General features: G+C 42.2%; 1 protein-coding gene across 1 annotated transcript in view; it reads right to left on the bottom strand.

Annotated features, from left to right (window-relative positions):
- znf385d (zinc finger protein 385D) overlaps positions 1-23,498 on the bottom strand; it is a 98,672-nt gene that overhangs the window by 44,469 nt on the left and 30,705 nt on the right. Inside the window, exon 3 of the mRNA XM_085292591.1 lies at positions 6,269-6,376. Within this exon, the coding sequence (XP_085148717.1) occupies positions 6,269-6,376 (108 nt within the window). The remainder of the gene's footprint in view (positions 1-6,268; positions 6,377-23,498) is intronic.

The raw sequence follows: 23,498 nt of genomic DNA, 5'->3' as shown, positions 1-23,498 counted from the left end.
AAAAGTAGGCAACACAGAATCACTGTGTTGTCTGTGAAAAACGGAGAGAAAATAGCTCCAGAAGTGGAAAATAAGAGTGACCTCCACAGCGTGACTATTTAATTATGCTTTAGGACATAAACACTAGGAAACAATGGGCTCATCAGCATTTCCTAGCCTTTTTTTTTCCATGTACTGATTTTATGGAATATGGATATACATGAACACACATCAGCACACACCTTTCTTGCAGGTTATGTCTTTGTGCTTGTTTCCTAGGTTATATATTGGCAACCTGTCCAGACAACAACCCCCCAGAACCCTGAGATAGATACACTGTTAAGAAAATAAATCAGTGGATGCGTGAATGAATGTCCAAAAATGTTTTTTCCCCTCACCAAGGCCTTCACCAGGTTAAAGAAAGGATTCCTTGTCCAGTCAAATAAATCATTCACAACCTTTACTTCAGTCAGGACCACTTTAAGAAGATTGTGGTTTCCATCATGTGGAAAGCTGGAGGTGAGGACAGCAGCACAGAACACAGCAGAGTACTGACAAAGTCACGGTTCACAGCAACAGGGTTCGGGGTTTGAATCCTGCCTGGGGCCTGTCTGTGTGGAGTTTGCATGTTCTCCCTGTGTCTCTGTGGGTACTCTGGCTTCCTCCCACAGTCCAAAGACATGCATGTGGTTAACTGGTGATTTAAAATTGCCTACAAGCAGGTGGACTGCTTGATTTCCTTGTCTCTCATTTTTTTAAGGCTTCAAGGAGGCAAGCTTGATGTATCTTTCGTATTACATACGTGAAGCTCTCATTAAAAAAAAACACCCACCCTTATTCAAATGTTGCTCAATGTTTTTATTTGACCGTTGAGACATAAAAGTTCTCAGATCATCAATTCATATGATGTTGGGGCCCAATAAGTGAATTTACTCTGGTTTCTATGTAGGTCTGTTCCTCAGTGACTCCTGCTTTTATCTGAGCTCCCAAACACAAAAAAGTCAGCCCTGGTTGCAAGGCAGGCAGGCAATGAGCGAGACAAGAACCTAATAATTATTAAAACAGGCCATCCTCAGAGCTTGACAAATAACATTTGTCGTGTGGTCAGACAGATTTGGGTAACCTAAATGGAACAAATTAATCAAAACAAGAAAGTAAATTGTACTGTGCACACAACAGCATTCGTGCACTGTGTAGTAAAACAAGGTCGTGACATACATAAAGTGTTTATTTCTCCTTAGTGCAAATAGCAGGATTTATAGATGTGAGAACAGGGGTGTGCGTGTGCGTGTAGCTGTTCTGTAACAGCCTGCACATCATCATTTGCACATCACTGAAAAAGGTAAACAACGTGGAAGATCATCATGTGTAATGTTACTGCACTTTGGCATGACACTTCTCAGGCCAGAGGCTGCAGACTTATCAACATGTGTTCTTCAGATGGCTGCAGGAATTTAATGAAGTAAAGGAGAGCGGTTTTCATTAAGCAGCAGTGGACAACAAATACTAAAATACCAGCGATTCTCTCTTCATTACCTTATTTGATTAAACCTCCCACCCCTTTGTTCCCTCCCTTTGCACTTGGCACTAAAATCCTGCACAGGTTGGCAAAGCAATTTTCAGTGGAATTTTTTTCTGCTTATGTAAACACCATCATCATGTGAATTAATAATCAGCAGCTTCTCTGTGTGTGTTTGGCTCACATTCTTTCTTGCTTGCTCTCTCTGTATCACACACACAAAACACTAACTAATGTCACTCATGATCATTTTGGTCTCAGCCTCTCCTGACACGCTTACTGTGACGTGTACATTTGTTCCTTTGTGTTTCAAGAAAGAATATTGAGAAAGAAAACCTATTAGCTTGTAAAAGGGCTAAAACGTTAACTGGATAAAATCCACAAAAACAAAAGTCAAGGTAAATAAATGAAGGACTTATTTGAAATGCAGTCGATGTAAACTGGAAATAAAGTGCTTCTTGTGATGGAGCAGATGAGACTATCTGGTGACTCACTCGCACTTAACAAATTGCAGACTTGAGGCATGTTTGTGACCCTAACTCATAAACATGACTGCAAAGTAAAGCAGAAAGATCTTAAAATCCATTAAAGCTGAGAAGGTTTTTTTCTTTTTAAGATCTCAGGCCATTAACTGGTTTTTAACTCGACTGTCTTCCGTCCTCAGAATGTTTCAGTATTGAGTATGAAGGACAGGTCGAGCTTCTCTCCCTGCATCATCTCACATTTATGATAAACGATCACTGGAGCAAATTAAAACAATTCCCTGTTGTATCCTTGAATAAAATAGAAGAAAACAGCTCCTGAGTTCATTTTCAACCCCCTCTCTCTCACAGTGCTACCTGTCCACTGACAGCTGAACACAGGCTCTATTTCTCTAATGAAGCTTTAAATTAGCAGCTGATGGATAGTAAATATATACTAAGGCAGATTTCCCCATGTAAAACATAATAATCTCATTCTGAGTAATCACCTACCCATTCAGTGTTTGAAAAGAATTGATTACTCATTTAATCATGGAGCCACCACACTGCTATTTGGGGATACAGCTGATTTAACGGCGTGCAGCAGGAGCCGTGATTTTCCTTTTAAATTTTTTGATTACTTTGAAAATGGTATGGAAATCAGGTGCAGGAAGAAATGAAACCCATCTGCCTGTCCGTCATTTAAATTTAGCGAGCTAATAGCATTGCCATGCATTTCATTACAGCATATTAGAGCGAGCACATATAATCTAATGAAGGCAAAAATACATTCGGTTTGGAACATATGATATATATTACTGAAACTCAGTGTGATGATGACAAATATAAGGACAAGAAATCCTATCATACTGAAGCTGTTATGAGCTTTGCAGAGCGAAAGAGAGCTACACGGCATTCTGAAACTCCTCAACGTGTCGAGACACTTACGTTTTGTATCCAATCTCTCCAGATGATGTGGAAACACAAATTTAATGATTACCCGTTTTAAAAAGGGTTGTTCCTATCCATGTTTCTAATTTTGTGTTGATATTTTTTGGACCACAAAAACTTTGCATGAATCACTTTAAATCATGTACATTACTTCATCCTCTGTCCATTAAAGCTCTTTTATTTCACTTTAAAACAACTTTACTGTGACTGGCCATAATAAAGATGTTATTAAGATCCAAAAACAGAAAACAGTTAGAAACCATTACCACCACTGTAGCCGTATATAGTTAGATCCATAATTAGATATTAATGCAATTTTTGTAATTTTCCCTCTGTACACCACCACACAAAATACTCAAGATATGATTAAAGTGCCGATTTTAAACTTTAATACAAGAGTTTTATCAAAAGTATTGAATTAACTGTTTCATAGGCTCAAAAGTAAAAAGCTTATTTCTATGAGTTCTAAAGATATGTTGATGTGAGTGAAGGACGCCATAACTGTGCTGAAAAACCAAAATAAACTATCAGAGAGTCAGCAAAAACTTTCAAAATAACCAAATCAACAATCTGGTACATTGTAAAAAGAAGGAATGCACCGTCCTGCTCAGCAACCCGGCCACAACAATCCAGTTCAGCAACATCAGAAGCCTGCAGAAAACAACAACTCTGAATAATCACAAAATCCTTTCTAGAACACTTTCAAGCAGGTCGAGTTATCATTGTCGATGTCTACAATTAAAAGATGTCTTCATCAGTGTAATCACAGAGAGTTTACAACAAGGTGAAAGCCAGTGGTTGCACTCAAGAGCAAGGAGATTAAACTGTCAGAAAACGCTAAAAAGAGCGGCACGCTTCTCAAACCAAGATTGACTCGTGCGAGAATGATGGGAAGAGAAATGCATGAAGAAACGCCAGCCTGGTCTCATAACCAAAATCTGTCCATAAAATGAACACAATTCTCTGTTAAATAAGGTTTCAACTTATGATAGCGATCATGAACTCATTAGGAAATGTTCTTGAGGCAATAATCAAGTGTTGCCCTTTAATGTTGCATTCACTTTTTAGATCTATGTGCAGTCTATGGGCCAGACTTACAAACATGTTACCCCAGTACAAACTGGGTTTTGGTGTAAAAAAGAAATGGTCGGTATTTACAAAAAACCCACAGTGACAAGGTTGTGTGTCTGAGGTGAGAGATCATTTTTGCAATGATCTTGTGGAAAATGTAGGGAGGAGAATATTTAAATCAAGCGTTGAGACTGATGTTTGCACCCATTTTATTGATGAGAGCACTGATATTTAAGGCATGTCTACTGCGAATATCCATGACAGTTTTATCTGTACATGTTCTGTTTCATAGGTGAGCTCTATGCTTTTTTCTTTTTTGTTTGGTACACAAATTGTTTTCTCTCCTTCTCTTCCTCACTATTTCTCACCTCTCTCACAACAAGGTAGTGAGGCTTTTAATTGTGTTTTTCAGTGGATAAATGGAGACTCTCCTGGGGTGTGAAGAGGACATTTCCTCCACCAGGTGTGCCGTGGATTCCAGCAAGTTTTCCCCACACAGGAGACAAGCCTGACAGGAATTATTATCAGGATTTAATCACAGGAAGTCAGCTGCAGTTTTAGCTGCTGAACTGTAGGTCAAACATGATCCAGAAGAGTGTCAGGTGGCTCTGACTCGAGTGTGTCGATTTTGAATATGAATATACTTTATAAAAAATTATAGGTTACATTTTCTTTTTCTTATCTAACTGTTGTTGTTGTGGGCGGTACACCCTATTTCAGCTGATATAGGGCAAAAATCACACACTATTCTATGAGATTTAGAAATATTCCATAAACCCTTTAAATTCATGCTCTCCATAGAGCCAAAGATGATGCACTGATGCAGGCTGTTTGTAAAGCAACGATGTGGTGTAGATGGAGCTTTTTTCTGGGTTTTTTTGCAGAATTAAAGCCCGGCTCAGAAAAATCAAAGGCACCCATCTGGTAACACTGGACTATGATTTACAAAATAAATGCCATGTTGTAGAAAAAAATAATACTTGCAACTCTAAACTCATCCTGGTAGGCATTAATTAAGAGTCAGTTTATCATAGACAATCTGGGCTCCATCTGCAAACCAAGATGAAACCTCCAGGGCTGAAAAATGAAGAAACATGGAAGCAGAAAAAAAAGCAGTTCCTCTTGGTGCCACTCGGGGATGACTTCAGAAGACACCATAGAGCTGTATGTTAAAATGCAACTGAAATATTTACAGCCTGGTTAGGGCAGTGATGGGCAGTTGTTGCCACCTGGTAAGTCTCATCTACACTAACTGGACTCACTGACATGGACCTTTCCACCATGTTCGTCCTATTGATGCAATTAATATTGGCTGCTGTGCAGTACCCACCATACAAAAAGCTTGTATTTTCTACTACAGAGAAAATGAGAAAGTAGAGTATGATATGAGGTGCATCTCAGTGTCAGCCATATATATTTACATTGAGCAATATACTGGGATAATCATAATTAGAGCTATTTGTATCTATTAGACATGTTTTATAAAATTTTGTATCTTTATAATATATTTTATTATTTATTATAGTTCCATTAGTTTCTGTTCTTACTGTCATGGAGCAACTGTGACCACATAATTTCCTCAGGTATTGATAAACTATTCTGATTCGGATTGGTGAGATGACCTCTTGTACTGCATTGGACCCATGCAGTTTATGCAGCTTGCTAACCCAGCGGTTCCCCACTGAAGAGCATTTAAAAGAAAGCAGGTTGTAGGCCCACCCACCCACACTGACTTCACTTTTCAGACCCTAAGATCAAGGCCATCTTTTTATATGTCTATAATGATTTAATAATAAGTACGCAGTGGCTCGTAAGGTTATTAGAATGCAGAGTTCCTGTCATTCTGTCCTGTTTCATTCATTTACATCACAAAGATATTTTTTATATCATCCTTTTGTCTTGTTCACAGCTAAAACCAAACCCTAACAGAGCACGACATGCACACACATTTAATGCACTGCTAAATCGCTCTTTGACTGTCCCCACGCAGTGAATGAAGAAAATTCCACCTTTTCTCTTTAAAACTTCTATGTTACCCTTTAATCTTACCCTTTAGCCACAGTGACAGTATGTGTTACCGTGTGCAATAGAATACCTTCAACTTCAACAGAGCATTAAGACAGTATGGCTGACAGCAGGGCAGGAAGAGTTTTAAACTTTCTCCTGTGCAGGTTGTGATGTGATGCCATTTTTCTCATGTCTTTCTTTTTCTTTTCAGTGTTCATCTCTTGCAGGAGTACTTGTGACTTTTGAACTTTCTTTCCTCTTCAGAAGAAAACTTCCTCACCTGTGAGTTGAACCTCAGTTGGCAAACGCTGCAGGAGACGTGCTTCCTCTTGGCGGTGGGAGGGAGTCCGAGGGTGTGATGGAGGACGGCTTTCTGCACCGGGTCCATCTGGAGGATGGAGAAAGACACACAGAGAGAGGATAATTAAAACGGTGCTAAAGCCGACCTGTAAATCAGCTTCATTCCGCTCGCTCGCTTGACTGTGAAAAGAAAACAGGCTGCCTGGGGCTTTCTAGAAAGCCAGACATCCATCTTTCCCTTCAACAGGTGATTTCTGGCTCAAACATTAAAACTGAATTAATGGTCTATTTGCTTACTTTAGGCATACGCCACCACTCTTTACTAATCTTACAGTAATGGCTTTTGGCAAACTCCCTCAAGGGAACAGTTACAGGACACCTGTGGCTTTTTTTATACTATTTTTAACAGCATGTTCTCACCTGAAAGCACATTAAATTTAACTTGCTAGAAGGTGAGCGAGATCTTTCCTATGCCTACCAAATCTCAGATAATATACTGTTGTTGAATGGCCACTTGAGCTTGGCTCCAAATTCAAGCCAATCTCTGTAGACGACCATAACATGCAGAACTTAACAGCAAAAATAAACACAGTGGCTGTGTAGTGGTTAACACATTTGCCTAACAATCAAAGGGTCCCAGGTTTGATTCTGGGAAGAGACACAAATACCTTTAGTGCTGCCTCAGGAAGAACATCTGTTAAAAAAAATCTGCCAAATCAAATGTGGAACTACCTGCTGAGGTGATCGCTTGAGAATAAAGGAGCTAACACCAGAAATAAACATGTTCACAGTAGATTTGCGACCTGTCCAGGGTATATCCTGCCTCGTGCCCTACAACAGCTGGGATAGGCTCCAGCTTCCAACATTGCTGCTGCTTTCTCTACTTTCCATGTACCATACACATGTGAAAGAGACCAGAAAAAAGCAAATTGCTCTTTCACTTTCAGCTCAACTCATTAAACCCCAAAAGCACTGTAAAAACAAAGCAGTGTGTGTTACTCTCTGGATATTGGAAATGCAGCTGCTTTATTGTGAACTGCAATTCTTTAGTGTGTAGGCATAAGTGATATCAAGCTGTGCACAGATAATAACTGTTAGCACGATCAATTCTTTGTTCATTTGACAGAAGACAGAATACCAGTGCCCAAACCCCACAAATATGAGCAAATGCCCTTCAGCTGCACACTGACTGCACTTTAGAACTTGCACAGCTTCGTGTTGCTTGTCTGTTTGGTGTGTGTGTGCCTCCCTCTGTGTGCTGACAGAGCTTTGGGGAATGAACAAACACATCTGCCTCTCTCATGAAAAAGTCTGAATAGGCACCACTTGGCTGGGGAAAGTGGAAAGGTGCCGGCTCCGCGTGGGAGGATTAACTAACACACCTCGACAATTGTGCTGCAGAAGGTGGGCACAGTGATGTTATACTGTCGCTTTCTGTGGAAGCTGTTCAGCTGAACTGAAGCATTACTTTAAAAGTATTTGTGTGCAGAGGTAGAAAAAGAAGCTTGATGCATTTTTTATTGTGATTAGAAAAAAAAGAAAAAGACGAACAGCGGTGCCACAAAGTGGAACCAGGCAGTTGTCTTTTTTAAAAAATTCAAATCTTTGGTCATCTTTAAAAAGTTTTACCTCTTATTGGTCTATACTGACAATGATTACTGACATTTTGATCTTCACCCACGTCAGCCATGGGCAGGCAGCAGGAGTCAGACAAACAACTTGAAAAGGACTAAAACAGGAAGGGCAGTAATTGTGTGCAGGTGACAGCAATGACTGGAACGTTACAGCAGCTTGGCAGCAACAATCTGGAAAAGACCGGCTAAAAACTGTGTCTCTGCTGGGACTCAACGAATGCCTAGTGGGTGGGCAGAGTAGCCGCAAGGTCAGCTGTTCTCAAGAGGAGGTAAACTCTCTGAGGGCAACTTGAGTATAGCTGACGTAAGACAGGCAATGGAAAATTCCAGGGAAGACACAGGAAAAGTGGGAGAAGAAAACTGCTGAACAAAAGAGCGGAGGAGGAGTTCAGACATCATCCTGACAGAAATCCTGCTCTGATGATAGAGATCCCTCCAGGAACCTAGACACATGATGAGCAGGTTCACACTGACCTAATGGTGAAGCAAATATTCTGGAGCAGAGTAAAGCACTTTGGAGCAGTGAATTACACTTCTGATTTCTAACGTAGTTCACTTGAATTATTTCCTATTGATTAAAACCCAAGACAATGTCTGGGAAGCACGATTTGTTGAAGCTTAGCCAGAGGCAACAGGCTCAGAGCAGAATCAGATGTGCTGCTTTAATGAAAGACTATTGTAATGGGAGTTTGGTGCTTTTAGTATAGTTTTATAAAGTCACCAAAACCACAACAGAGAAATGAAAAAACAAGTTTATACCCTAGAATTGTGTGTTAAAAGATATGCCCTTTAAGTAAACTGTGAGGTCATGATCTAAAGTTTTTCCTGGAAGAGAAAAGAACTGCAGTGAGTGACTGCAAATGCACAACAGCAAGCACGACTGGGCTGTCAACAGCGAAGAGAATGAATCTGTGTTTCCTTATTTGACAGAAATCTTATCAGAAATGCTGTTTTTGTTCATTTGAAATGCAAATATTTGCATTATCCTAGAGGAAAAGCAAACTCAGTCACCAAAAGTTAAGAATAAGAATATGAAAACTGCAGTGGATTTTCCTTTGGCTCTAACTTACACGTCTTACAGATTTGTCCTGTCTGTATGCAGGACAAATCTGTAAGTATTGGGGAGACCAAGACTACGGACATAGAAATGTCAGGACTATCATGAAGCCTAATGCAAGAAGTGCTTCACAATTGCCATCTTGGTGGAGATCATTGTAATACTGAAAAGTACCGCTTATTACCCACTGTATGGCAAACAGAAGCAATATTCAAAGCAGTCACATTACTGTAACTGTATCTACTTGCATAGCTTTAAAATATTTAGCCTACAGACTGTCAAATTTGTTTAGATGCTGAGCAGGCTGAGCATTCAAGGCAAAAATCTCTATTTTTCCATAAGATTTAACAACTATTCTAGTCATGACTAGATTTTAATTCTATTATGAAGTTAATAATATGTTTGACTCAAATGCCCTGATGGCGTGTTACACTGTAACGAGCGTGTATTCTAGAGAACATCAGTATTAGATGGGGTAATTACTGGTTCTCTTGTTCAGTGTGTCTTTTGCTGCGTCTCCCTCCCCCTTACCCCCAACCGCTCAGCCTGGTTCTCCCAGACGCTTCTTCCTGTTAACAGGGAGTTTTTCCTTGCCACTGTTGCCAAGTGCTTGCTCATAGGGAGTCATGTGCGGGTCATGTGCTCATTGGAGGTTTCTCTGTATTACAGCAGGGTTTTTAACTTAGTAGTATAAAGCACAGATGACCAGATGACCGCAAGATAAAAGAAAGGTTTAAACACAACCATCTAAAGTTTAGGTAGTAAATTAAAAGAAAACTGCAGACCCAGGTCTTACATCAAAATCCATTTTGATTGCAGAGTACGTGTAATAACACATGCTTGCTTTTACTTTGACAAATTCAGTATTTTTTGCCCTGGTCAGCCCTGCCTTTGTAAATATAGTTTGTGTTGTTTGTATTTTCATGAAATGTTTGTCTCAAATAGAGTTGAAATCGCTTATTATTGTCGCTTTGGCAATCAAAGTCCTGCAATAATAATACAAGAAGAATTGTACCAGTTGAGCTGTCACAGAAATGAGGGTGTCTCTGACAAATTACTCACTATTGTTCACAGACAATCAGCAGTATCACAAAATAATCCTCAATCCACTGTAGCAATCATCAGTGAGGGGTGCAACTGTGTTTCATTATTACCATGATCAGACTCTGCAGTTTACCGTTATTGTCTTTGAACATCCTGTTTTGGGTTAATGTGATTTTTTGATTAACTTACACTGCCCTTATTTACTTAATTTCAAACCAGGGGCACTCTAACTGTACACTATTAAATATCAGGGAATCAAAATTAGGGACAAGGTGGTAAACACAGGGGAACAGTTAGGATAGAGCCAAAAGGAAAGTGAATAATGGACTTTAAAAGTTCCCACACTTTCCCTGTTTCAGGCTTGTGTGTATTTACAGAGCGTCCCTAAAGGGTTTGAAACATTTACTGTTGCCTAAAGATGAATGTGACACTTTTAGTGTGTTTGGTTGTTTAAAAGTGCTTCCAGACTGGCTGGAAAACAAAATGCAAACAGTCTAAGGTGCGAGATACCTAGGCAAAGTTGCTTTTCTTGTGTGGAAAAATACTTACATTTACATTGAAGTGTGCAGCTATTCTGAGTTTCACGACTTCTGATTATTCCGTGACAGAAGCAGAGAAGAGGGCAGACTAATAAAAGCTTTTCCATCTCCACCAGTATTCTCAGCAGGTAGAACGACCTAACACGCCTACTCAACAGATGGGAAACTGGAATATGTTATCAGCTTTAATGAAGAGTGTACTGACAGAAAATAAAAAGAAAATTAAATGTTAGAAACACAAAGGCAGTTCTAACATTTCTGATATCAATAAAGAAACTCTTTAACATCCTGCAGCTACACAGCCCAGTCTACACTGGCCACTTCCATACATACATCTATTCAGCTGTATGTATTGAAGCACAATGAAGCACAGTGTGGCTGATCAGCCACATGGTTTGAACTGGAAGAAAGGGGAGTCAAGTAACTTGAACATGGATGGATGGAATGGTTGCCGACGCCAGACTGGCTGGCCTAACTATTTCCAAAAAAGCAGATCTACTGGGATTTTCCTGCGCAACAATCTGTAGAAAAACTGAAAAAGAGAAAATATCCTATGTCAGGTCTCTTGGTGAAAATGCCTTGTTGATGTCAGAGTGCCTGACAGCTTCAAGCTGACTGGAAGCTAACAGTAACTCACATAATGACTCATTACAACCAAGGTATGAAATCCAAACAACTTGAACCTCGAAACAGATGAGCTACAGCAGCAGGTGGCCGGTTAGAGGGAGGTCTGGGCTTTTATGCTTAGGCTGCTGCCCCCGTGACCTGACCCCAGATAAGCGGAGGAAGATGGATGGATGGATGGATGGATGGATGGATAGTTGCCATGACGTTATTACAACAGTTTTGTAAGGATTTCTGAGCATTTTTTCTAGACGTCGAGTCTAAAACTAGTTCCTAAATGAAAATGGGATCATTTACATAATGTCTGTCTGACGTCCACAACGGAGTTTGTAGCTAGGACAAGTCTGTGCAACTTATATTTTTCTATAAAAAGGTATTCCATCATGAGGCATCCTTGAACCTGTGATTCTGCAAACCAGTATGGGGATCAATATATCAGCATATAACAAGTATATTGTTAACATGGGACAGACAGACGAACGCTGTCATAGACTAATAAAGGAAACACACAAAAACACAGGTGCAAATGGTCACAAGTGAACATCGTATTAAAAACCAAATTTTAATGAATTTGCTTCCATTATTGCAATAATATCAATATTTATTGATTTATAAGAGAGGGTCTGACTCAACTACTGTTGTAAGTAGAATTAACATTAACATCTACAGTGCAGTGTTTGCAAACAGTCTTGACTGGGAAGAAAATGTCAACGTTTCAAGCATGTTTGCTGAAGTGCATTAGTCGTGTAGGCAATGTCAAGCAGGTAAAAGAAAATAATGGCCGCTTTTTTAACCGAAACGCACTCGGTATTACGCAGTGAAATGTGAAGCCTGGCTGTCATGGTCCTGGGCCATGTGGGCCCAGTATTCTTAGTTCCTTGTATTTTTGTATTTCGTTCCTTATTTAGACCATGTTTTCTGAGTTGCCCTGTTGTGTTGTTCCCTAAGTGTTTTCCCTTCATGGCTTTTACCCCTTGTGTGCCCCTCTGTGTATCTGTGAGCCCTCGTCTCTCCTTATGTTTTATTCCATGTTTCCCCTGCCCTTTATGTCTAAGTTCTCCCCGTGCTCTCTCTTCCCCCTGTGTGCCCTCTATGTATTTATGAGCCCCCGTCTCCCTTTGTGGTTGTTTCATGTTTCCCCAGCCTGTTATGTCTGTGTTTTCCCCGTGCTCTCTCTCCTCCTGTCTGAACCTCTGTGCCTGTACCCGTCAGTGTTATGTTCACCCCGCCCTGTCTCGTTATGGTTATCTGTGTCACCTGTGTTCCCCGTGTGTTCCCACTTTCCTCGTTAACCCTCTGTGTATTTCTGTCTGCGTCTTCCTCTGTTTGGCGTCGCGTTCTCCCTCATGCTGTGTGTGATTCCCCTGTGTTCCTTGGTGAGCTTTATGTTAGTTTTTCCCAGTTTAGTTTTGTATTGTTTCTCGTGGCCAGCAATAAAGCTGTGTTTTTGAGTTCATCCCCGTGTGTGTGAGTTTTGCGATTGGGTCCTCATCCTGCCTGCCACACAGCCGAAACATGACAGAAGAACGCGACCGCGACATGGACCCAGCAGTTCACAACCCCTCCGCGGACCTCCAGGACGACTTGATCTATACGGTGGAGTACCACTGTCAGGAGTGGGAGGCGCTGCCAGGAGACGAACACCGGGAGGTCGTAGCCATCCGTCTACAGCAGATGGTGTCCGGACTCCCGTGGCTGTTCGGCGCGCTGCGCCCCCACATCCGGGACTTCCTCGTGTCCACCATAGGCATCCGCCCGGAACTGCCTCTCCGGTGGGAAGAGTCGGAGGACGTTCAGTCCGGTCCGCTGGAGGATTCGCGGCCCGGCTCAGCTCCTTCCCCATCCCGAAGAAAACGGCGTTCACGCCGCCGTCGCACCACCCCACAGCCGGACACTCGGACTTCTAATTCACCTGCTGTGGTGAGTGAGGACTCTGTGTCTTTTCCAGACATTGTGACTGTTCGCTCAGGGGCTGTGTTTTGTGTGGCGGATGTCAACGCGAGCTGCTTATCGCCTGTGCAGCTACCAGCAGCCCAGTTAGCTCCCTCGCAGCCACCCTCAGTTCAGTTAGCTCCCTCGCAGCCACCCTCAGTTCAGTTAGCTCCCTCGCAGCCACCCTCAGTTCAGTTAGCTCCCTCGCAGCCACCCTCAGTTCAGTCTCCAGTGTCACCCCCAGTTCAGTCTCCAGTAGCTCCAGTGCCGCCTGTAGCGCAGGCCCCAGTAGCTCCAGTGCCGCCTGTAGCGCAGGCCCCAGTAGCTCCAGTGCCGCCTGTAGCCCAGTCCCCGATAGCAGTATGGTCCGCTGGTCAGCTTAACATTCAGCCAGGGGTCCCAAATCTCCCTGGCTCTGCATCAGCTCCTGCTGGGAGCTCGGATGAGCTCATCCAGGACTCCGCGGCTCCCACGCCGCCATCTACCTCATCTGCTGGAGGGTCCGAGGGGCCCGTTCAGCCTCCTGTCTCCGCTGGAGGGTCCGAGGGGCCCGTTCAGCCACCAGCTGCTCCACCGGCAGCCTCGTCCACGTTCGCTGCAGCTCTAGCGGCTTCATCTTCGCCTGGCCCGGCTTCATCTTCGCCTGGCCCGGCTTCATCTTCGCCTGGCCCGGCTTCAGCCTCGCCTGCCGCAGCCTCCGAGTCTTCAGCCTCGCCTGCCGCAGCCTCCGAGTCTTCAGCCTCGCCTGCCGCAGCCTCCGAGTCTTCAGCCTCGCCTGCCGCAGCCTCCGAGTCTCCGTCCTCGTCTGGCCCAGCCTCAGAGTCTTCGTCCTCGTCTGGCCCAGCCTCAGAGTCTTCGTCCTCGTCTGGCCCAGCTCCAACTTTGGCTTCTGCTCCTCCTGGTCCAGCCTCAGCCTCTGCAGCGACGCCTGGTCCGGCCCCCGCATCGCCATCGGCTGGTCCTGCCTCGTCTGGTCCTGCCTCGACTGGTCCTGTGCCCACCAGGCCATGGCCAGCACGCCTGAGACTGGAGAGCCGCCGCTGCCTTCCGCGCGGTCGGCCCCTTGAACTGCTCCGTCTCCCTCGCCGCCGCCGCTGCCTTCCGCGCGGCCGGCCTCCTGAACCGCTCCGTCGTCTCCCTCGCCGCCGCCGCTGCCTTCCGCGCGGCCGGCCTCCTGAACTGCTCCGTCGTCTCCTCCGCCGCCGCCGCTGCCTTCCGCGCGGCCGGCCCCCTGAACTGCTCAGTCGTCTCCTCCGCCGCCGCCGCTGCCTTCCGCGCGGCCGGCCCCCTGAACTGCTCAGTCGTCTCCTTCGCCGCCGCCGCTGCCTTCCGCACGGCCGGCCTCCGGACCAGCTCTGCCACCTGTGCCACCCGCCTGGTCGGCCCCCCGACCGTGTGACCCGTGAACTCTTGTGCCTGTGGGCTCTGGGTCGGCCCCCTGAACTTTATTTTGACTATGGTCATGTGCTCCTGTGTTTTCTGTTGTTTGTTTTGTTTCCCGTCCTGGTCCCCCGCCTCCCGCCCTGGGTGGGTTGTTTTCTGTTTTTGTTTTTGTTTCTCGGGTTTGGGCTGTCGGGAGCCAGCCCTTTAGGGGGGGGTGATGTCATGGTCCTGGGCCATGTGGGCCCAGTATTCTTAGTTCCTTGTATTTTTGTATTTCGTTCCTTATTTAGACCATGTTTTCTGAGTTGCCCTGTTGTGTTGTTCCCTAAGTGTTTTCCCTTCATGGCTTTTACCCCCTGTGTGCCCCTCTGTGTATCTGTGAGCCCTCGTCTCTCCTTATGTTTTATTCCATGTTTCCCCAGCCTGTTATGTCTGTTTTCCCCGTGCTCTCTCTCCTCCTGTCTGAACCTCTGTGCCTGTACCCGTCAGTGTTATGTTCACCCCGCCCTGTCTCGTTATGGTTATCTGTGTCACCTGTGTTCCCCGTGTGTTCCCACTTTCCTCGTTAACCCTCTGTGTATTTCTGTCTGCGTCTTCCTCTGTTCGGCGTCGCGTTCTCCCTCATGCTGTGTGTGATTCCCCTGTGTTCCTTGGTGAGCTTTATGTTAGTTTTTCCCAGTTTAGTTTTGTATTGTTTCTCGTGGCCAGCAATAAAGCTGTGTTTTTGAGTTCATCCCCGTGTGTGTGAGTTTTGCGATTGGGTCCTCATCCTGCCTGCCACACAGCCGAAACATGACACTGGCGAAGATCAGCCTGGAAACATTAAAACACTGTCTCTGCACTGCATTAACAGAGAAGGGACTCTCCTCAGCCTTTGCCCTGACACACTTTGTTGCTGAATTGGACAGAAAGACAGAGTTATGCAACTGTCTACCTTTGTACTGTAAATCTTGCCCAAGTTATTTGGAAAGAGAGAAGAGGATGACACACGGATCTGGCGAGGCTCTCTGGCTCAGGAAACTCTACAGCAGAGAACCACACTCGCTGCAGCCTGCTGGGAAAGTGGAGCCTGTGCTGTGGAAAGCTAACACCAGTTAAAAACATCTGGGCCATAAGAGAATGGGTGACCTCTTACTAGAAACACGCACTGGGCGAGAAACATGTTATTCCTCTTTCATTCTGGCGCAGATGCTGTGAAATGAATCCGCAGTGACGAGGCCACAAAAAGTAGCATAATCAGTGAAGATTTTTGTAGCTATTCGTGGAAATATCATTAATCATCGGGCATAACGTGGTGAAAAGGAGACTCAGGACTCTTTATCTGAATTTATTCTTCTGTGCTGTTCTTGGCTGGGCTGTTAATTTATCAACAATTCTCCATCGAAAACCCCCCCCGCCACTGCGCACGTATCTTTTTAAGAAATCCCCCTGTCATGTATCATTTAATTCCTCCCCACGCCGATGTGTACGGGGCTCGTCTGCAGAGAGCAGCTGCAATGCCAGAGCTATGTTATTCCTTTGCTCCCTTCAACCACCCACGGAGCCACACACTCCACATGGACCACGCCTGCCAGAGACTGAAATGTTGCCAGAGCAAATGTACCACGACCCACATATAATCCACTTGCAAAGCACAAACACCCACACACCAAAGGCATATCACAGGCAGACTCCCATTCTGAAGCCTGCAGCAGTGTGCAGTGCACCATCTCCAGCTGCAGCAAATTCAGTGTCATCTTTCAAATCACTTCCTAAAGCTCTAATATGCAGTTTTTCCTCAGCTGGTCGAGTTCCAGCACCAAAACCTGTCAATCATCCTGATGAGCTGTCTGCCTCGAAACAGCCTCTCGCCCCGGGCTGAGGTAACCGTAAAGCCACCACAGCCGATCAGTGAGCAGATGGCGAGCACAACCAATCTGCAATTAGAGAAAAAGAAATGTTTGCGGTGCTTTTTGAATAGGTCTTGCAGTCACGTAAACATCCCTAACAGGGTTGATAACGCAAATTTAGGTGACTGTTGCAGGTTTAAGATTGCAAGCCTAATGTGAGATTAAACATGTCTATATTTAAGTTTAAGAAAAGCCTTTTCTGTTTCTTTCTCCTGTTTACAAAAAAAAGTAAATGTATTTTTCTTCCCCCCGGCGTTCTGTCTGTTGGTGTCTCCTTTCATTCCTCGGACTGTGTTTGATTTCTACTGATGTCTTTGTGTCAGGGGAGACGTCGGCAGAGTGTCGACAGCGAGGGAGAATAAGCAGGTCATTTGCTGGATGCTATCTGACAGCCCACAGAAGGCCTGTCCATCTCAAAGTTCAGCACAGCATCCGACGCTGACGCTACCCCACTCAGCGCTGCCGGATAATGTGACAGGACATGACAGTGATGAGCTGAGATGGCGGTCGACACTAGCTGACGTTTACAGCGGACGGCTGGTAAAAGGGTCAGAAACACACACTGAGTGCTGTCTTTTCTGGCTTTGCAAGGATTCAAATCCCATTACTCGCCGATATGGGTTTGTGTGTGACAGCAGTTAGTGCCAGTCAAATAGGCTGGATTTGAAATACACACACAGAGCATCACATAATCAATTATTTGACATTTCGGATTAATTTGTCCCTCTGAGTTGTTTTCAGGGAGATTATAATCACTTTGAAGCAGCAGTATGTCACATTTTTACTGATCTACACCATAAAATGGCTGCAATGTAACTGCAGGAGGCTGGTAAGTCAATACCAATAACTTACTGGCCCAGCAGGGAGATTCTTATATTTAATGTAATGTTTTTGTCACTGTTCTCTGTGAGCAACAGCATTTGTATATGTACCTTTATGTTGGATTAGAATCCTCAAAATTGAGATAAATGAGTGTTTTGCATTTGTATGTTTTCATCTTTATTATGTCAAGACAGTTGAGAATTGGCATTGTTTTTACATGTGGTTCATTGCTCCCACCTGTGTCTTGATATTCAGTCAGTCCTCCATTTGCATGTAGCCCTGTCTGTCTGTGTTCACTTATATAAAAGGGATGTTTTGCAGGTCATGTGACTTGCATACAAAATGATCCCTATGAGTGCCACCGATTCAGATGTTGATGATGTTGATAAAATGATTAAAAATATTTAAAGAACATAGAAATTTAACAGTAAAATGCAACACTGTTGCAAATAAAACAGAAGTTTAATGCTGCAGAAAATCATTAATCTGGTGAGTAGCTGCACAGAGCAATAAAATTAAGATTTTAGTTTATTTTTTTATTTTTATTTTTTTAGCTCTGAATGCTCCTACTTGTTTCTGAGGTCTTTGCTGCACATTACAGCTCTGAAGTGACCAATCATTTAAAATGCACACTTTAAATTTTATATTACTCTACAGTGCTTTTCCTCTCACGTGCGCTCACTGTCCTCTGCTTTGTCTGCAGCGACTGTGTTGCTTCAGTCTCTGTTCCAATTTTGTTTTTAATCTCTTGATTTTTCTCCATAATATAGTTTCATCTTCCTCTGCACAATTACCCACTTTGTTGCCAGTACACTTCTCAATAACTGTGACTGATCAGGTGCTCCCAACAACATCGCATTAGTGTGAATGCAGAGGGGAAACCCTGGTTTAACTTAGTGAGTGGATAACTAACTCTATGTCACCGCTAATCCTGATCTCCACTGTTAGAGTAACTAAAAATTACCTGGAGTACAAGTACCAGCTGTATAAAATACAGAAATATGTGGAATAGATAGACTGCTAATAGGAAGTGCAGAGGAATGAGAGAAATACAAAACGTGTGTGTGTGTGTGTGTGTGTGTGTGTGTGTGTATGTGTGTGCACAATTGTATTCATGGGTGTGTGTGAGAGAGGAGTACTCACAACCACAGAAAACTGAAGGCTGTGAGTGGTGGTCACTTTACTTTAGTCAGCCATAAAGTGTGCAGATAAGCTGAGGCTGCAGTAAAGAAGTTACTGAAAGGGAAGAGAGCAGGACCGCGGCTCCCAGCTGCACCTGATTGTTTACCATAACATTATGTGAACATAATGTGATCATTTCTTTTATTTTAATTTGCATGATTATCATTAGTTTGGGTATAATACAATACCCCATTACAAATAACAAACACACACAGAGCACATATAAACAAAAAGTTTTTTTCTTTCCACATTTTTTCTGTGAAACTGATACTTTGTTAACACAAACGTATGTTTGTAAGCTTTATTTCAGATGTGTTGCAGTTCTGGCTGATTTACACCAGTAGAGCACGTCTCTATTTTGCTTTATCATCTTGTAAGCAAAAAACAAAATGCTGGTTTACTATGCAGTATAACTCAGACCTTTTCATTATGCATGTGGATGTATATACATAATTTATGTGAGCAAACAAATTACAGATTGCGGCTTAGAGGTTCTTATAGGTGGAAATCTGCTCTCTGTGCACAGAACTGGAAGCAGCATTCCTGGTTTTCAAATCCACCGACTCTGGACAGAAAAAGAATCGACTCTTCTGACATTACAGGCTCAATACTCCATACGTGAAGATTTTGGATTTAGTGCGTAATATTAAAATACCTGATTATGGCTTGGAAAACATCACTGTCCTAGAAACTGGAGCTCAACAGACAGGACTGGATCTGAATCTGCACTGTCCCAAGTTTTTGTGGTTAATGCTTTATTTGTTTTTTTTTTAAAAAGAACACACATCATGTATTAACACATGAGGATTGTTAAATCTTAATAGCTATAGTTTGATGTTATTGCTATTTTCACTATATTTGTAGCAGTTGTAGATGTGGATTCTTTAAAGTAATTTATATGCATATTCTTTAAGCAGCAAGATAGCACATAACTGCCCAATCCCACATACACAGTGCATACATAACAGAGGACAGGAGCTCTATGCACACAGTGTGCTGTATTTTAAATATGTTTATATGTTTAACATGGTGTTTAAACATGATACAGAGAGGGAGAGAGAATGACTGGTTAATGAGGTCTAAATGCTCTGTTCACCATCATTCAACTTGCTTACTATTCACTAAAGTGGAATGAATGACCTGTCAAACCTAATTCTTTTCTCTATGTGTCTCCCAATTACATCCAGCACCTGACCCAGTCCGTTACTTCATCATCAGACAACACTGTAAGTTACTGCGACACAGAAAGGACTCCACTCCAGGCACTCATAAAAAAAAAAAAATCAAATCAAAACAAAACAAAGGTTAAGCACCTAAAAATAATCTTGTTTGGTAAATTAATTAGAATGTGTAAATAGACAAATTAAGTGGTATAACTTTTCTTTATCTTCCAGTCATTTCTCATGCACGGGCATGCCCATTATCATTAGGTATGCATATGGTAAATAGAAATGTGGTGAAGAAAGGACATGCTTTGCACAGAAAATGAATAAGCAATTAAATGTGAGTGACTGGAGACAAAAATATATATTTTTTTATTTTATTATTTTTTATTATTAAAATGGAACACTAAAGAGACACGATAACCTTTTACTATATGTTTTGAAAACATAAAATGTATAAATATAGCAATTGCTGAGAAGGAGCAGAAAACGTTGCTCACACAGCTAATGGGTAACAGACGGCCAAACCTGCAGAAGAAACTCCACCAACCTAAGCAAGCTAACTGACAAAATAGTCCAGTAGCTTCTCACTCCAAAACAGAGCAATAGACAATGAGACTTTAGACCATTACACACCAAACATGTTTCTTTTTTGAGGAAAAAATTGTCCTCAAAAACAAACTGAAAAAGTTGAAGATTAAGCCATGATCAGCTGCTCCTCATGTTTCTAAACAAGAAAATTTAAGAAATTGAGAATCTGGGTTCATCCTATTCTCAAAGGAAAACAGCAGCAGGGAGAATTTCATGGTTTAAAATCCAGGCAGAGAAATCATTTGCTCGGAGCAGCATCTATGCGTGTTTAGTGCCATTGCGCGTTTTGAGATATGGGCCGGCTTGTTGCCAAATGCAGTAATCTGATTGGTCAGATCTCATTATTTAGGTGCAATACATCGGAAAAATTGAGCATGGTGGAAAAAAACGTATATCCCCAAAGTTTGATTCTGTTCATCTGGACGTAACGTTTTCAGTGGGAGAAACGTTTCGTCACTCATCCAAGTAACTTCGTCCACAATCTTATAAACAGTACATTTGCATAATGACCGAAATTAGCACCACTGAAGGAACAATGGGCTGGCAGGTCAGTTCCTTCATCATTAATATGCAAATTCTCATGACCATTGATAAACAACCACTGACCAATGGCCATGAGTACCATTCACAGAGTTGGGGAATGGCTGCAATCACAGCATTTTACGTGTCTGGTAAGTAAAGGACTTTGCACCAATGTACGCACAAGCCAGGCCACACTGCAGACCTGCAGTACTGTTTGTACTGACCAGAGCCGGCTTGTGTTTTCTCCCAAATAATACAGACACTTGGTTTGGACACATGGACACATGGACAAAATGGACGATATTTGACCCCACCTGATTCACAAACTCCTCCATGCGTCTAAGTATAATCAGCCATTCCAAACTAAAGTCATCCCTTACTTGCCTTTCATCAAATAACATCTGTGTTACTATAGATCTGTGCCTACTGGCTGGTGGTCATTCGTTTAATAAGCTACTGTTTGCATAAGTTTACATGGCTCCCTACAGAGACTGACTTTGGCAGTTTGACTTTGTCCAGTGTTACCGTAGTGTTTCTGTTAAAGATGTCACTTGCCCACTGCACTATGTTCCATTAACTTCCCCGACTTGTTAAATGAAGTAAAAAGAGCACTATTAAAATGATCTTATTTATAATTTAATAACAAAAAAGCAGAGAGTTTTGCATGCTTTCATTCTTTAGATTAAAGTTATCTTTGTTCCTCCCAATTATCTGGAAGGCCGGGTGGCTGTAATGTTTCTGCCCGCATGTTTCTGCTGTACACATGCTCCATTTACTTATGTGAAGTCTAATGAATATAATGACTCCAACTGTAGATAGATAAAAGGGGGGGGGAAGAACAATTTAATTGTTGAGGGCTTCACTGAGCAGGAAAATTCACACTTTGAATAATATTCATAAAAGCCACGTTCTGCCTTGATACTCTTTGTACATATTCTGATGGGATTAAACGGGTTACTAAAAATCTATTTGACCTTGTTAAAACTTTAAGCTTCCCCCTTTAAAGCCTTTGGGGAAAGTCTGTTTCCACTTGATGGTTATATTTGTTTACCTGCTTTTCATTTGAGTGGAGGCTCTTCAGACGGTAAAATCTCAACAAAGTGACTAAAATCTAATTTTCCACATTTGTTCTGCAAGTCAAATTGATTAAAATGGATTAACAGAAGTACAAGTAACTAAAAGTTCACTTCTTCCAATGAACTCATCACAGTTTTTAAAGCAAAGTTCCTTATTGATGGGATTTAAGCAGTGCAATTATGGAAAAGAAAGGCTCTTTGTGAGTGGATGAGTTTTACACTGAAGACCGAGCACTGCACTCTCTTTGGTTTCACTCTCCAAGACATATTGTTGCTTTTTCTTTGTTTTTGCTTGAACATATCTCCACCTTCCATTACTTCAGCTTTTTTCTCCATTTTTCGCTAACCCTGAACCTCGTTTTTTTCTGCACTCTTTTTCTTCCTCCCTGCATTTTCTTTGCAGTTCTCTCTGACAGACATGGTGTTATTCAGCAGGTATGCATGTTCTCTTCACATTTTCCCATTGCTCTTCCCCACTGACCCCTCTCAAACCACTGGCCACCTTCAGGATGAAATATTGAACTGGGCAAGCTCTCAGCAGGCATTTGGCAGCCTCACACTCCCTCGTGAGTCCAGGTGAGGTGAAATATAAAAATGTAACACCATAACCACTTCTGCGCCAAGTCCTCCCACAGCCTTCAGCCATTACATCTCATTCAGTATTATCACAGTGTTCTAGATTTCGTCTCTTGTGGCTATTTAAAGTAATTATGTTTGAATTTGTTTTTATTAGAGCTTTATTTGTATTTCTCAACAAGCCGACGAGCTTCCCTGTCTTTTAAATCAAAGCTTTTAAAAACGATTTCCATGTAAACAATATAAGTGCGATTTATTTTTTTTCTAATTTTTGGGCAACATTATGAGAAAACAAAAACCTTATTTTCTGTGCAGGTTCTGCAGGATCAATACTTAATCTTGGTCCTTGAATCAATGCAGGTCCTACTTTCATCTGCACATGACTTTTTAAACCTATAATCTTTCTGCACTGAGCTTTACGGGTCAAACAATTAGATGGGCTAACATGTTGGCATTTTGATTGTTCACAGGTTTGAGTTTTTGTAGAAAAATATTAAATGCTCCAACGTACTTTCAAGAAATACTCATGGCATGGCTCCACCTCTTCTTTAAGCTTTGTTGTACTGCCTTTAACTACGTGTCTACAAATATCATAATTTCTTTGCACAGAAGCCTCCACTGTAGCCAGATTTAATTTAATTGCATGTTTAGTATACTACAAAAAATATATTGTGATTGTGTTTATCATTGATTGTCAGCTGATGGATTTTAGCTCAAATCACTGAAACGTCATATAGGGCTACTAGATTGACTGCAGACCTTTTTTTAAGAAGACCAGACAAATTCCAAAATTGTCTTCTTTTAAATCTTTTTCACCAGTTTTTGTTTTTTTACCATTAGACACAAACACACCTGTATCATGATTAAAATTCTGGATTTAATAGCAATGGCATCTCAGACAGCCAATGTGAAGAAAACTACAAACATATAATGTTCAATATTTATCACTGAGATATATTTATTCAGTACCACCACAGTACCGATATGTAAATATGAAACATCTGTTAAAATATGTGGGCAGGGCTAGCTGCCATTTCAGTTTTGGAGCCTGACTAACACTGCACTGTATTTTGGGGCTGAAAGCGAGACCAAAAATCTTTAAATACACATTCATCACATATAATACTGAACGGACACATATATGTATATAAGGAAAGGTTTCATTCTCAAAGAACA

Source organism: Mchenga conophoros, linkage group LG11 (assembly GCF_057382185.1).
Source record: "Mchenga conophoros isolate Kocher_MC1m ecotype Shallow Benthic linkage group LG11, M_conophoros_male_GT1.1, whole genome shotgun sequence".
Classification (NCBI taxonomy): domain Eukaryota; kingdom Metazoa; phylum Chordata; class Actinopteri; order Cichliformes; family Cichlidae; genus Mchenga; species Mchenga conophoros.
The sequence above is the reverse complement of the archived record's forward strand: the minus strand, read 5'-3'. Positions and strand labels throughout refer to the sequence as shown.